At 39.0% G+C, this 15861-nt stretch overlaps 1 protein-coding gene across 2 annotated transcripts in view; it reads right to left on the bottom strand.

The window, feature by feature from the left end:
• Positions 1-2621: 2621 nt before the first annotated feature.
• Positions 2622-15861, bottom strand: part of ADAM9 (ADAM metallopeptidase domain 9) — a 73924-nt gene continuing 60684 nt past the window's right edge. For both annotated transcript variants that reach the window (XM_075206999.1, XM_075207000.1), the window contains 5 exons: positions 14848-14953; positions 12052-12193; positions 10742-11051; positions 9817-9884; positions 2622-7932 (listed from right to left, as the gene is read on the bottom strand). In XM_075206999.1, the coding sequence (XP_075063100.1) occupies positions 7857-7932; positions 9817-9884; positions 10742-11051; positions 12052-12193; positions 14848-14953 (702 nt within the window). In that variant the 3' untranslated portion in view covers positions 2622-7856. The remainder of the gene's footprint in view (positions 7933-9816; positions 9885-10741; positions 11052-12051; positions 12194-14847; positions 14954-15861) is intronic.

Below are 15861 nucleotides of genomic sequence, written 5' to 3'. Positions count from 1 at the left end.
GGTCTCTAATGTAGAAGGTCCCTGACTTCCAGTTGCTGCACTGGTAAGGTGGGTTTTTAATGTTTTACAATAGTGAAACCTTCCTTGTTTTGATGGCCACATGAAGTTCTCCGTATGTTTTTCAATCTGTATGCCGCATATATTTTATTAAAGTAGGGTATTTAAAGCGCAATTAAATTAGCATTCACCTGTGTAAGAGTAGACCAAAACCTTCTGTGGTGTTCACCAAAATGGCACCCTGCCAATATGTTACAATTTTTCAAATAAATATAACTAGAACCTTCAAATGTCTGTATATCACTTGTATATTAGTATGTACACTGTATTTTTTTTAAACTGGCCTTCATATTTCTATATTTTTTCTATTTATATATATATATATATATATATATATAATGTATTTTTTAAATATTTTTAGCTAACTTATATTTAATTTTGTTCATTTACTATATTTATTAGTCAAATTCCAAACAACAACTTATTATTCTGGTATCATTGTAATTAATTTAATATGCTCTATATTTTGTTGTTTTTTTTTTAGAAAAACATGTTTGTTGTTATGGATTTGACAAACTCGTGCAATACATTTGATTAAACGTGACTATAATCATCTCCTATATTGTACTGAATCTCTAATATCCATATAGTGAATTTTAATCTATATTTATTAATAGATTTATAGCAATTTAATTGAATTGTCTAAAATCTTCCATGGTTTTTCAGCCAACAGATACAAAGTAGCCTACAATATAAACAGGCGCTGATTCCCGGTGAATCGCAGTGTTTGCCCCCCCCCCCGCTGTCAAATGACGCGCTTGCGTCATTACGTCATGGGGGCGGGTCCAGAATGACGCACATTTTTGGAGTCCCACCCCCGCCACGCCCACCCCCCTCGCAGCCTCCCGGAAAAGAAGAATATAAAGTTGGTGAGTATGATATATACACATATATATATATACATATACACACGTATACATATACATATATATATATATATATATATATATATATATATATATATATATATATATCGTATTTGCCGGCGTAAAAGACGACTTTTTTGCACTGAAAAACATGCCTCCAAGTGGGGGGTCGTCTTATACGCCGGGTGCAGGCAGAGTGGTTTGATTTAGAAAGTAGAGAGCAGCGCCTAGATCTTTAGGCAGCACTGACCCTTCCTGGCCGCTACGCTCGTTGTGTGTGGAGGGCGGTGAAGAATAAAGGAACACGGAGAATCAGCGATTGTTCCCCGCTACACCACCTTCCGCGCGGCACTTATCGCCTGGCTTCATCAGTGGCTTCTGTGAAGAAGGGGCTGCGCCTGCTAATCTAATTCCCTGGAAGCAGGGTCCTGTGGAGCGAGTGACCCGTGGCGTCTAACCGCGATCCCCCTGAGCAGACTGTTGGCTTTATCATTGGGAAGAAAATAATAAATTTTGCAGTCATATTAGCCCTCAGTAAAAATACTGCATCCCCTGAGGCAGTGCTGCCATCTTATGGCTAAAGTATAGATTTATTTTTTCTTTAGGATCTGTCTGGTACCCTCCTGCCACCTAGTGCCCAAGGTGTACAACTTTCATTTCTGGTTTCTATTTGTTGGCCTCTAACACCTCCTAGTGCCAATACACATCACTTAATTACTCATTGATATTCGCAAGTGCGATTTTCCTTATATTTTCAATTTTAAAAAAATAAAATAAAATCCTGCACCGGTTTTTACCTGCTATGACCGTTTTTAGATAGCGTTAAAACTTGTGCAATTCAATTGGAAAACGGGTAACGCTGCCCCTGCGAGTTAATCATTGGTGCTTACGAATTTTTAGGGGAGTGAAGGGGAGGGTTTAACGCCGTCGTGTATTAATAATAATTAAAAAAAAGACTGGCATACGTTAGATTGCATTACACAAATTTTATATTTTATAATATCTACATACAGTACTTAAGCATTTTTTTTTAATTTTGCTATTTTTTTACTATAGAATCATCTATACCATGTCAAAACACATTAGTACATACATATTAGTACAATAAACATATACCGTATGGTGTGCGGAAGAGGGGGTAGTCTTATACGGCGAGTATATAACAAACTCTATATTTTGAGTGGAAATGTTGAGGGTCGTCTTATACGCCCAGTCGTCTTATACGCCGGCAAATACGGTATATATACACACACATATACATAGGGGTGATTGGCATTCAGGCTTATAATTTACAAAGAGTGCCAGATATCTCTTAGAGGACTCTTCTCCTCTATTGTTTTAATATTGCAGACAGACAATTCTGTTTCTACACTACAATTCTATTTTAATATTCTGCTGGAGTTCACAGGACACTACACTGTGTATCGGATGCACATTCTGACAATTTGAGAAATAAAATGAATTTTTAATAACTCAATTTATTTACTTTGAAAAGTAATTTGGAGTCTTAGAACTGACAGATTAAAGTAATTAGCCTCCAACACTAGAACCCTTTTTTCTTGTCTTTTTGATGTATTACATTCTTTATCTCGTAATCTTGTCTATGACATTATTACAGAAAGTATTGCATTTTTCTGAGCTTTTTTGTTTCCATATAGCGGATCCTATCCATGTACTGGAAAAATAACAATAACAAAATATATTACAAAAACATTCTTTATTGATTACAGTGTAATTATTTTACAAGTTTAATAAAAGCCCTTCAATAAAATCAATCAACACAAAACAAATCAAGTGAAACCTCAAACCAAATAGAAATAAAGCTAAATTAGTATGGACAAGATACTAAACACTCATCTTGAAAATGAATCACAGTTCTTGGCGACACCTTGCTTTTACCAGCTGACGAAGTGTTAAATAGGTTTATGCTTTTCCTATTTCGCAATTAGATAAAATTCAGAGTGTTAGGAACTATGGAATCTCGTCAGCAGTAACCCAGCAGGAAAGAGGGACATAAAATATCTAAAATTCTGAGTTATACTTTTTCTACAACTGCTGTATTTATAGGACAAGGCTACTTCTGCTGTTCAGTTGCTTATAAACCAAACATATCAGAATCATGGCCTTGTAAGCTGAGGATTCTGGGAGTTATGCAGCAGCCAAACATGTCAGTCGAATTTGCAATGTTTACCTTGTCATAGAATAAGCTGCAAACATTTTATTAAACTGCACAATAGGCAGACAGTCAGTATGTATCTATCACCATGTACTAATAAACTAATTTAGTTTGATGTCTACGTTATTATTATTGCAATTAGAAAAAAAAAAAACGTTTTAAGTTACAAGTGGATAAATCATACGATGTATACAGTAAAAAACAAAAAATAAAACAGTGGTTTTATTAGAGTCATAGCTATGCAAAATTAAGTAGTAATTAAACATTTTAGTTAGTCAGCTCACAAAGTCATGATTGGCTAAGATGTCACTCTGAGAGTGGTAAAAGCCCAGCTATCCTCTGATGTTCTTTGTAAAATAATTGAATTAGTGACCTCATTTAACCCACCAAAACTTTTCGGCACACAACATGCACACTGGCCGATTACAGAGACCCAGTCATCTACAGTGGAGGCAGAGATCAATTCACCACCAACATCACAGACATGTGGTACGAAGTGCCTAGCCCCTACTGAGCAGATGCCCTGCGTTCTTAGGAATATTGGTTCATTCCACAAAATGGCTACCTCCACTCTGCGTAGGTTTAAAGGATAACTGTACCCAAAACAAAAAAATGTTGTTTTAGGTGGCGTTTGATGAGACAAAATGAAAAAAAAAAAAAAAACGCTAAATGACCTTCTGTGCTTCAGTCACCAGAACTGCCTGGGGGTCAGTGGTTGGCCTATCAGTCCCACATCATGAGACAACCAGCTTGCTTGTTTCAAACGGGCCAATCAGGAAGGTAAGAGTGAAATGCGCAGTGCGACCACGTACATTGAAAGACGCGCAAGTAATCTTTGTTTTCATTTCAGCTGATCAGACTCTACCCAAATGTATTTGTAATGGATGGAGTTAACGTTTTATTTTGTACAGTGTAATTAAGTGTACAATGCACATCACTTTAGAATAAAATGTACTTAACAATCATGCAGCATACAAAGTTATGAGGATGCATATAATGTAAACATATGTGGAAACAAGTTAACCCGTGCATGATACTGATGCATTCTAGTCAAATCAAGCTACTTAAGGTGTTAAAAAGGTTCTTGTCATCTTCATCACCACACACACACACACATGCTGCTAGGCTTTTATATATTAGATAATGCTAAGAATTTAGTAGGTCAGTGTAGTATATAACTCCGCCCAGCAGGTGGCGCTGCAGCTTGAGCACTCTGTCACCCGGTAGTTTTTTCCACACACACACACACTAACACAGCATGTGTGTTCATGAGGTAAAATTACCTCACGAAAATTAGTTTGAGCCCTCAACTCGTAAATTTAGCCTTTACTACCCCTCCCACGGGGGGAAGGGGGGGATGATGGAAGTTAACTGACTTCACTATTATAATTTTTTTGTCAAATAATGTCAGTATACCAAATTTCAGGTCAATTGGATGAGCCCTTTCTGAGAAAATAGTTTTTTCCACACACACTAACACACGCCGCTAGGCTTTTATATATTAGATTAAAATTTTTAAACTGTGCAATATTAGTGTTACATGTCCCTTGGCAATTATCCATATTGTAGGATAGCTCTGTCCAACTTGGTAATGGGATGGAGTAAATATAAACTTTTGGACTTGTCCCCATATAAAATTAAATGTTGTCTACGATTCTAGGTCGATAGTTGGACAGCTCTGCAGTATGGAATTTATTGGCCGAGATAAAAAAAAATTCTGAAAAATGCCATGTAATATGTGCTACCCTCTGCAATATTTTAAATTGCTTTTACACAGTATATCAATTTGTGTAAGGCATGTAGATTTATAAGCGACATTCTCTATATATTACACCCCATTTCTATATACAAAGCTCTTATCAATAAATATAATATAGCAAAAAGAAATATATTGTATATGTTTATGTTGTTCAGTACTTCATTGTAGAAGCATTTAATACACTTAATAACACTGTATAGGTCAATTATAATTAACTGGGATAGTGACACTGCTTTATTAAAAGGTGAGTAAAACTGCATTGTGAATCTCTATCTGAAGAAAGACAGATTAAAAGTATTAAAATATTATTTATAAAAAACAAAAAAAAGCAGTGCCACGTAATAGTCAAATTATCACAAAAACATCAGACCAGCCACTTGCATTAAACCACACCCCAAGCTGCGCACTTTATGATGATTATCACACATTAATTAAACAGACCGGACGGTTTTAGGAGAAGATCAGGTGATTATGGGAAAGGAAATTCAGTTAAAAAATAGGACATATTGTTCTAATGATCGCAATTACATTGTCCCTAAAACAAACAAAAAGAAGTAACCAATCACAATTCCTCAACCAAAAGAGGATAAATTGAATTTCAAACATACATTCTTCAAAAGTGTCATTATATACTTGAAGTATATTATTGCATTTTTCACAGAGTTTCATATGAAGTGTTTGACATAAAAAAAATAAAACATGGATGGAACAGTGAACTATAAAATACTAAGAAGCAGAAAGCAATTAAATTCAATGCACGTTATTCTAAAAATGGATTCTGAAATGAATTTCAACCACAAGATCAGATTGTACTCGTAACACTGCAAATATGAGATTTATGTCCACATGTCTATCCACTATGATTTGAACAATCCAGCCTTCGAGTATTTTTAAAAAGCTAGTCCCTCACGGATATCTAAATGGTGGTCACCTTCGCCTCTGTTCATCTGGAGGGGCAACAAACAAAGGAGGTCCTGATGTGCAGAGGTTGTGCCATGAATGCCCCCTTGTGTCATTCCTCAATATAATACCATATATAATACCATATGAGAGTCCCATAGCAGAAATTATTCATTCAGGGACTTTCAAATGTTATTTAATGTGGTAAATGAAACAGTGGCATGACGTGATATGGGCAGCAACAGGCGCTTCATGGCAGCAAACTTAGCACCTAAAATGGTTCTTTTTTGAGGCCTGATAACACCATGAAGGGGCCACAGGGGAAGGACTATACCATTTAGGTACGCTGTTTATTAAAAGTTCAATTGTTCTTTATGTCCACAAAAAAAAAAAAAAAAATACACACACTGGCAAGATTGCCCCAACCCATTACCTATCTCTTATCTATCTATGTTGGTGTACAAACTTAATTTCTGCCTTTCATACGAATACAACATGATTGAGAGGTAATCTGTAGAAATTAACAGCATACAGGAAAGAAAAGTCGTTTCCTGCATGTCGGCCTTCTGCTAATAAGAAGGGATTACAGAATCATCATCATCATCATCAGCTATTTATATAGCGCCACTAATTTTGCAGCGCTGTACAGAGAACTCACTCACATCAGTCCCTGCCCCATTGGCGCTTACAGTCTAAATTCCCTAACACACAAACACACTAAAGTGTCAATTTGATAGCAGCCACTTAACCTACCAGTATGTTTTTGGAGTGTGGGAGGAAACCAGAGCACCCGGAGGAAACCCACGCAAACACAGGGAGAACATATAAACTCCATACAGATAAGGCCATGTGTGGGAATCGAACCCATGACCCCAGTGCTATGAGGCAGAAGTGCTAACCACTAAGCCAAAAAATTACACATTTTGCAAAGTATTCATGGCACAGATTCCACTGTTATCCCAATTTTGAATTTAAAGCGACTATTTGAAACATACATAAAAGACACGAGAGATTAACAACAAATAAAAAAAAGCAATACAAGCTATTTCCCCCAAATTAACACTTTTATACAATATTTATGCTCAGAAATGCTCTCCTGTCCAGCATCTATTTATTGTGTTTCACAGTCCGAGATATTTGTAGGTTACAGGTTTAATCCCTAAATGTCCACACACGGCTGCTCTGATTGGGCGGTGGTCATGTGGGACCGTCATTAAAGTGTACCACAGGCAGACAAACAGTGAAAGCAGCCACTTTATGGGCTAAAGCAATAAGCGTGAGAAGGGAGCCTATCAATTCATTAGGAACATCGCTGAAGCACGAGGCAGTCAGTACCTCAGTGATTTTACTAGTTTATAGTGGTTGCATAGGCTGAACATTGGTTCGACCCATAAAACGGCCGACCTCCACTGTGTGAACGTGATGTATGACATAAAAATATCCTTAACTGAGGTGACTGCATGGGTTATAAGGCATTCTGCAGGTAATCATTATTAAAATGTATTGTACATTCCAGATGGTTTGTTTCTTGCATACGTGACTCTTATTATAAGTCTGTTTTCATCCCTCAGGGAAGAGTAAGGAGTGAAACAGGTATCAGAATTGTGTATTTCGGATTTTTAAAAACAATGCTGTACAGCAAGGCAGTAATACAGGGAGGGTCAGTCTAGGACAACACATGACATCTAGATGATGATCAGCAGTGGTCAAGTTGAATTTTCTATCAGGATTGCATGTAAATGATTACTTCCCTAAAAATGCCTAGTAATGGGGGCAAGAGCAGATTACATGGAACGAAAATCTCAAAGGTTTGTTCTATGGTCAAAAATCAGATTCTGTTCAAGTCTTCTTTTCTGAATCTCTTCACACATGTGTGCATGCTTGACGGGTATATGTAGAATTGCTTTGACAGCTTTGAAAATTCACACTGTGTATAAATCCCAAAAATCACAGAGTTTATGGTCGGCCTCCTGCTTCCAGAAGGCATTTCTTCTTTCTCCCAAACGTCATAAAAGCTATGTCTCTTGGAAACACAGATGTACCTAGTCATTGTAAAAAAGTCCAAAGAAGAATGCTAAACTGATTCAGGAGCTAGGCGTTATACTGGTGGGGCAGGAGGAGCGCGTGATGGGGCAATGTGAGGATTCAGTTCTCTTTGGTGAGGAACCGGAGGCCTGTAAAGATAAGAAAATGGATAAATATTATTAAGGGTTATTGTCTGAAAACAGAAGGAGTAACTGAGCTGATAAAGAACCACTGAACCTAGCATACTAAAAAATATATATACCTTGACAGGAGCACAATCAGTGATCTGACAGTCAGCATAACTGATTTGCTATGCTTTGACATTTATGCTTTTTGTCCTGTACAAGTACCCAATTACACCATGTCTATGACTGGTGGCAATAGCTGGAGTTAAAATACTTAACTAGTATTTATTTATTAACAAATCTGCAGTGGAAATTCAGCGTAAGAGTGAACAGTTCATTTTACATTCATCTTTCGTATATGAATATTTTCAGTTTTGAATTTATCATTGGGCCATTTATAAACCTTCTTTCTAAAGAACCCCATATCTGGTCACTTTCAGTACTCCAATGTCATTAAAAGTTTCATCACATTGTCATGTAATTAGGACATCCCCTCAGGGGTGGACAGATAATGCCTAAATCTCCGCCAGCCTGTACTAATAGATAGAGGCAAAACAGATCTAATAATAGCCAACCTGCCAGGTACTACTAGATTCAGTTCACATAAACAGCCCTGTTGCATATAGTTATGGCTAGCATGGTTGTTAGACGAGTACTCAATGACTTGGGTGATGAATGAAAATGGTTGGTTGTTGGGGTACATTGGGCAGGACCGTCAATGACCAAGACAACTCAACTTGTTAATGTTTTATGTGTAACAGTATCCTAGGTAATGTAGGCACGGACCTCAGAGGGAAAACATCACCAGCAAAGGGAAGACAAAACAGGTGAGCGACGGAACTGCAACTAACTGTAACTTTCACCCTGTGGCGCTAGTAGTCAGCTTCACCAAAACTTGGTCGGTTCAGTGCATAAACCACTCATCATATCTGACAATGTAGTGTTACGAGTTCAGAGGTGCATACAGTACAGACAGGGGAGTACAGAGCAGAGGAGGAAGGTGGCACGGCCAGATGAGTCATCCTTCCTTTACAACGTTCTCAACAAACGGAGCACAAGTGGAGCCAACCTAAATAACTACAGGGTCCTCAGTGCTTGTTTCCAGTGGTGGACGGTTCTGATTGCATATGTTGGGGCGCATTTTACTGGCACGGTTCGGGTCATTTCTTAGAAGGCAAGGTCAGGGCTTATCACTACTTAATGGTACTGACTGGTCCTCTTTACCCCCGTGTTGCAACATTTCTTCCTTGACAGGATCGGTGTCTTTCAGGACAACCCCGAATACACCCAACATGTCTGGCTGGCCAATGGTTTCATGATCACAACACTGATGTTATCCGTATGTCAAGGCCTTATCAGTCAACTAGATCTGAACCCAATCAAGCACCTATGGCATATTCTGGAATGGCGTCTGAGACAGCGGTTTCCCCACCATCCACCAGGTGTCCGTTGAGTGACCTTCTTGTGAAAGAACGTGGCTGCGTCCCCACTGCACAATTCCAGATATTGGCAAACTCAACGCTGCAATACATATAGGCTGAATATGGTGGCTCAACAAGTTATATTGCTGTCTACATTTTATTGCCCACTACCTGTATGAGTGTTGGCAATAGAGACCAACTGAAGTCCCTTCACTGGTTAGGGAAACATGTAAAGAAAAATATAAAAAAATAAAATATAAATTAGAAGATAAAAAAAATTAATAAAGAAAATACTACAGTTTCTGACCATTAGGACTATATAAAATATTGTACGCATTTGGTATGGCTCTACTGAGGAAAACTAGCTTATTAAAGACTGGGGCAAATGAATGGAGTTGGGACTATTTTCGTGAACACGTGTCAGAATCTAGAACAACAGCCTGGTCATTAAGGGCTCTGGAGAATCATCTAAAAACATAGCACTTACCTAGATGGTGTGTGTTGAGGCTGTTTCACCATATATGTTGGCACAGCAGAGTTATTCGGTATATAGGACTGCAAATGAATAATAAAAGAAAAAGGACCATAGTTGATGCTATATGAAGATTAAATTTCAGCAGTCACCAATATATACAAAAGTTCCTGTATTTAGTGTTAGAATAACGGTTTCTGCAGAGCTGCAGGTGTCATCTCTGTAACTTTTCTCAGTAACGTGTCACATAATATCTAGCTGTATTATAACTAATTAGCTAATAGTGATGTTAACAACACAGTACAGTCTGTGACAAACCCTTTTTGAACATGAAGCCTGGCATGGTGACACTGCAGTCAGTATTGCTGCAGCATGGCGATGAGTTCACGGGTTCCATGCTGACCAGAGCGCTATTTATGGCAAGTTCATATGTTCTCCCCGGACTCGGGTGAGTTTCCTTGGGGAGCTCCTGCTTCCTCTCACAGTCCAAACATATAAGTGGCTTATGATAAAACTTTAAACATTGACCCTAGTGTGTGCATCTGTGGCACACAATATAGACTGTAAAGTCCACTGGAGCTAGGAACTGAAGTGAATGGTTAAACCATTTTGTTTTTGTTGGAAAAGCGCGATATAAATGAATAATTGATAATAATAATAATAATAATAATAATAATAATAATAATAATAATAAAAATAAATAAATAAAAGGTATCACCAAGTGAGACCTAAATGCTGTGCAAGAAACATTCAAAGACCCAGTGCACAGTGACTGCTAATAACAGTGAGAACGATATTAATCTTCCATTAAAGTAACAATATGACAGAACAGATTGTTTTCCCTTAGTACCTTGGCATCACATGTACCTTTATAAAGCAGCTATGTGAAAGCTATTGTCTACAGCATGAACAATGCGTATCCTTATACACAGGTACTCACAGTTTCATGAGTGGGTGGATGCATATTTCTGTTGGGTCCCATAGGTGGCACATTTCTTGGAGGAGCATTAGCTGCTGGGCCCCCACCTGGTGGACCATTTCGCATATTTCTTGGGGGGCCCGAATTTGGGGGAATCATTGCTGTCGGCCTATGTGGTACATTCCTTGGTGGGCTAGTTGATGGATCGTCCCATCCTGGAGAAGTGCTTGGAGTGCTCCTTGGTGCATTCCTTGGTGGACCTGTTGCAGGACCACCTCTGCTGGGTGCATTCCTAGGTGGTGGCCTTCCATCTTGTCTTGTCCTGTCAACTCTGATATAAGAGATAACATTACCAAAATAGCCAAAGGAGAACTCAAGCTCCCGAAAAAATTTAGAAGCAGTTTCAGTGTGCCTTTGGGATCACTAGTAAGACTTCGGCTACAGACAATAAAGGATCCAGTGAGGAAGTCAAAATGACCCACTTACATCCCTTCAGAAATTAGCCCACCTGCACCAATTCAGGACTTAAAAAGAGCAGTTTACAACACTTAAGCTTTTTATTGCTGGCGCAGTTCATTATATTTAACAAAATCAAAGAGACTTAGGCACAAAGTTGTAAATAACAGTTTAAGCTTAATGTGAAGGACATTGCCCCTTTAAGAACTACACAGAGAGGCTGACTAGGATAGCTGTAAATAGGTGACTGGCTCAGAAAAGCCTGTTACCTGTCATAGAACGTTGAACACTTCTATAGTAGTGACAGTCACTTTGCAGATCATATATCAATAAAGAGGTAATCTGGTAGCATATTTGTTATATTAAAATAACAAGTGTTATTAGGGTTTTTAGTGTAGTTATAGAGCTTTATAGCATGAGTGTGACGAAACAAGGGGGAGGGGTCTGAGACACTAACCTCAAGGCAGAGGCGGAATTAGCGAGCTGTGGGCCCCGGAGCAGGGAGGCAGGGAAGCCCCATCATCTCCAGTGGGCCCCGGTGCACTACACCTGCCGTACCAATTGGTAGTTCCGCCATTGCCTCAGGGACTAAGTCAATGCAACCCCACTTCCTGTCTGTTATTGTATCAAACACCAGGTGTCCCTATGTTCTCCCCAGATGTACCCCTGGTCAAAAGACACTGTGCTCACTGTTAACCCTCTGTAATGTTTAGAATAACTATTGGTAGTGTGTTTCAAGGGCATGCTGGAATCACGTGCAGTCACTACCTCCTCCCTTTTACTGACATATCCCAAGGGGGGGAGGGAGGGGCGAGTGTCACAAGAGTCGACATTTTCACAACAAGTTTTTAGAATTCTTGTAATGCTCCACTTACTCGTGGGCCTGTGACCTCTTCTTCCTGCAGAATCTCCTTTTCAGTTCATTTCTTCGGAAAAAGACGAAGGCTCCGAGGGCCAACAGTGGTACAACCAATAAGAAGAAGACCAGCAACCCATCCCTGAGAGAGGTGTCTTTATCTGTAAGGTTCAGAAAACAATCAGTCTGGTCAGACAGCAGGATTAGACAGGTAGGGTGCTAGCTGCTCATACATGTGTTTGTCATGGTCAGCAAGAGTGCCGGCTTACTGACAGATGTAATGCCCTGTTTACCCCTGGCCTTAATGCTACAATCCCTGCTATTATTGTATATGTGCCAGAGACCGGCACATAGGCCGAAGTTAGGGATGACGACACTGATATATTGTGCTATAATTATGAAAATATAATGAATATATAAGATATTAGAGCATCTTAACCCATTTCTATTAATTTAATCATACCCTTATTAGCGTTTCAGCTATTCTATTGCAAATACAAATACACTAGTCCTGCTGGTAATGCCATTGTCACAGCGGTCCTTTGCATTAACAAAACCAGAGAAAAATAAGCCCGCGCTTGGTATATCCCACATTATATATGGTACCAGCTGCTTGGCAACAAGCCCGCACTCGGTGTATCCCACATTATATATGGTACCAGCTGCTTGGCAATAAGCCCGCGCTCGGTATATCCCATATTGTATGTGGTACCAGCTGCGTGGCAATATAAATGCCCATATATGTATACAAAACAAAAAGAAAGTTGTCAGCGCTTATCCTTTAAACTGCATATCTGTGTGTGTCTAGCAAAATGAAAACATGAGGTATTAGTTTATATTTTGATCAAAAGACTTAAGCCTGCATCCCAACATCAAGGGTACCTCATTATATGCACGTCCTACACTGACCTATATGCTTTAAACACTATCAAAATGCAGTTAAAATCAGATGCACTCACCTCCCAGGTATAGGGGTTTACATCTAGCAAGGGCTGGCTTGTGAGCCACACCCAAATGTGCCTTAAATAGGCTTGATGGACAGCTGCTACGACAAAAAGGTTTGTTTCAAAATATTGCCTTTTTGCATTAACACCCCACCTACTGGGTTTTTAGAGAATGATTTCAGTATTTGTTGACAAAGAACAATCACTGTTTCGGCCATGACTGGTCTGGTCAATGTGTGATATGTTGTTCTAGACTATAACTGACAGCTAAAGTAATAAGAGGAGTGACAGAGACTGATACGGGCTTGTTCTGTGGATTCTCATGTTTTAAAAACCCAACAGATTTATATTCTCTCAAAAGGCAGCCACGTTAGAGTCATTAAGCAGAAGTCCATTTTCCATTTCAGTTGGCTCATTTACATATTATACCAAAGTCATTTACCTTGGACATCTCCCTCTAACCTCTCATGTTATTCCAGTGATGCAGTCTCTGGAGACACTCATTAAATGCAAATAAATCAATGGAAGGGTGGTATTTGGGCTACATAATACAACATATACATTTACATGTACTTGAGAGGAGAGAAAGGGCACAGGTGATATGATAGAAATATTAAAATATATCAGGCATATTCATTTCTTTGACTGCCACTTACATTAGAGGTGGGTGGGCCTTTATAAACGGCTCCTCAATAAGTGGGTGGGTAGCAGCTGTGTGTGGCCACCTGCCAGTGATGCTCAGGAACCATGGCTTACAGTTTATGGCCACCCAATGACTGCACATAGTGTAAGTGAGCACTACGTACAGCTCAATTGGGAACCCTGGGCTCCCCTACTGAGGGCAGGGAATCCTAGGACGTCACAATGGCTATGTCACCAAGGATTCCTTTATGTGTAGGGAAGTTGTAGCAGCTACAGTGGAGGTCTGTCTCCCTCTAGTGTCGACACTGATACAGCGCAGTCTGCATCTGACTGTAACAGCAGCTGACATGTCTGCACTAAGATTACTCCAAAAACATACTGGTAGGTTAATTGGCTGCTAACAAATTGACCCTAGTCTGTGTGTGTCTGTCTGCCTCTGTCTGTGTTAGGGAATTTAGACTGTAAGCCCCAATGGGGCAATGACTGATGTTAGTGAGTTCTCTGTACAGCACTGCAGAATTAGTGGCACTATATAAATAGATGGTAATAATAATAATAATTACAAAGTATAAAAAATATAATATAATATAATATTATATATATTATATATACACACACACACTTAAGTGAGGAAACAAAGCAGTTACATTAATTATATTGATAAGTAATCATTCTCTATAAAAACAACACGTAGCAAAACTTTCAAGTGTGGTCTGGGCACAAAGGTATGAAATACCTCCAGGCCTGGAGGGGTTCACAGAGATTAAGTAAGCAGCATATTTGTACACAAGGGGCTAGATTTACTAAACTGCGGGTTTGAAAAAGTGGGGATGTTGCCTATAGCAACCAATCAGATTCTAGCTGTCATTTTGTAGAAGGTACTAAATAAATGAAAGCTAGAATCTGATTGGTTGCTATAGGCAACATCCCCACTTTTTCAAAGCCGCAGCTTAGCAAATCTAGCCCAAGGAGATTTCTAGAACAAGAGTCTACAATTGGATGGAGGGGACCTGAAAGGTAACGGTTTCTGTACACAAATGGCTATAGACCCACTATATAGTCTCCAAGTTTGACGCATGCAGCATAATGCACAGATGTACACACTGTATTAGCAGGAAGTGACTGATTAGTAAGTGTGTAATATGCAGGGAAGAGTCCCATATAGGCTGATAATGTGAGTATTGTAACCAGCAAGAAGCCACATTGTCCACCAGTTAACATGATCGTACCGTTATACGTAGGGCCACTGTCAATGCTTCCACCATGACCCTTCACCTTACAGTCGGGGAAGGCCCAGCCTTCGTTGCAGTGGCAGTTCTTATTGCTGTTACACACCTACAAAACACACATGTGATCACCAAATTCACAAAGAACATGACTTTTAATATCAAACACAAAACAAGTTACCCAAATGAATGAGATCTTTTAAATTGAAGTTCAATATTTTAGGATTCTGTTGAAAATGCAAATATGTCCTAGGTGATCTGGAATGTAATAATCTTCCTATCGGTACATGAGGATACTAGCGCAGTTTACTGATATATAAAAAAAATCCAATATAACAATGATAAAATACAACAGCAACTATTGTATACTGCTTAGTAGCCTTACTATAACCTGCCCCTGCTAATGAGAGATTGATAACAAAATATTATACATTATTATATATAAAGATTTTGAGTGTACAAATAGGGTCATATTTGGTAAGTTACTGCATAGGAGGGATGAAGGATACACTATCCCTCGACAACAAACATTAGGTGCGAGTGTAAATAGAACTATGGCTATTGATGGAGAATTCAAAATAATTTAAGAGCATTAGATGTGGGAAGGAACAACTATTCTGTTTTGGACATGTTCCATTTTCAGGTAGCAACAAGGCATCCAAGCTAAAATACCGGATGTGTATGAACAACGTAGATGTGGTATTAGCAGCTAGGTCAACCAAGAGAGTTTCAATATGGAGCGTAGTAATGGTTTAGGAACAGACACCTGAAGAATGGGGGATAGGAGGGCACACCGAGGTGGTGAGAAGGAAGGACTGGAAGCCAGGGTGTCATGATCACTCAGATAGTGTGGTGGACAAGAGTGTAGTCAGTGTTAAAAACTGTTGAAAGGAGAGAGATTGGATAATGACTTTCTATGAGGGGGAATTCAATTGCCGACATTGCACATCATCGTAATGTACGACTGGGCACATTGCCAGCCATTGTGGTGCAAGGAAAACTGAGCTGAAATTCCAG

This window comes from Mixophyes fleayi, chromosome 4 (genome assembly GCF_038048845.1).
Source record: "Mixophyes fleayi isolate aMixFle1 chromosome 4, aMixFle1.hap1, whole genome shotgun sequence".
NCBI classification, from domain to species: domain Eukaryota; kingdom Metazoa; phylum Chordata; class Amphibia; order Anura; family Limnodynastidae; genus Mixophyes; species Mixophyes fleayi.
Note: the sequence above shows the minus strand (reverse complement) of the source record. Positions and strands in the feature narration are given on the sequence as shown.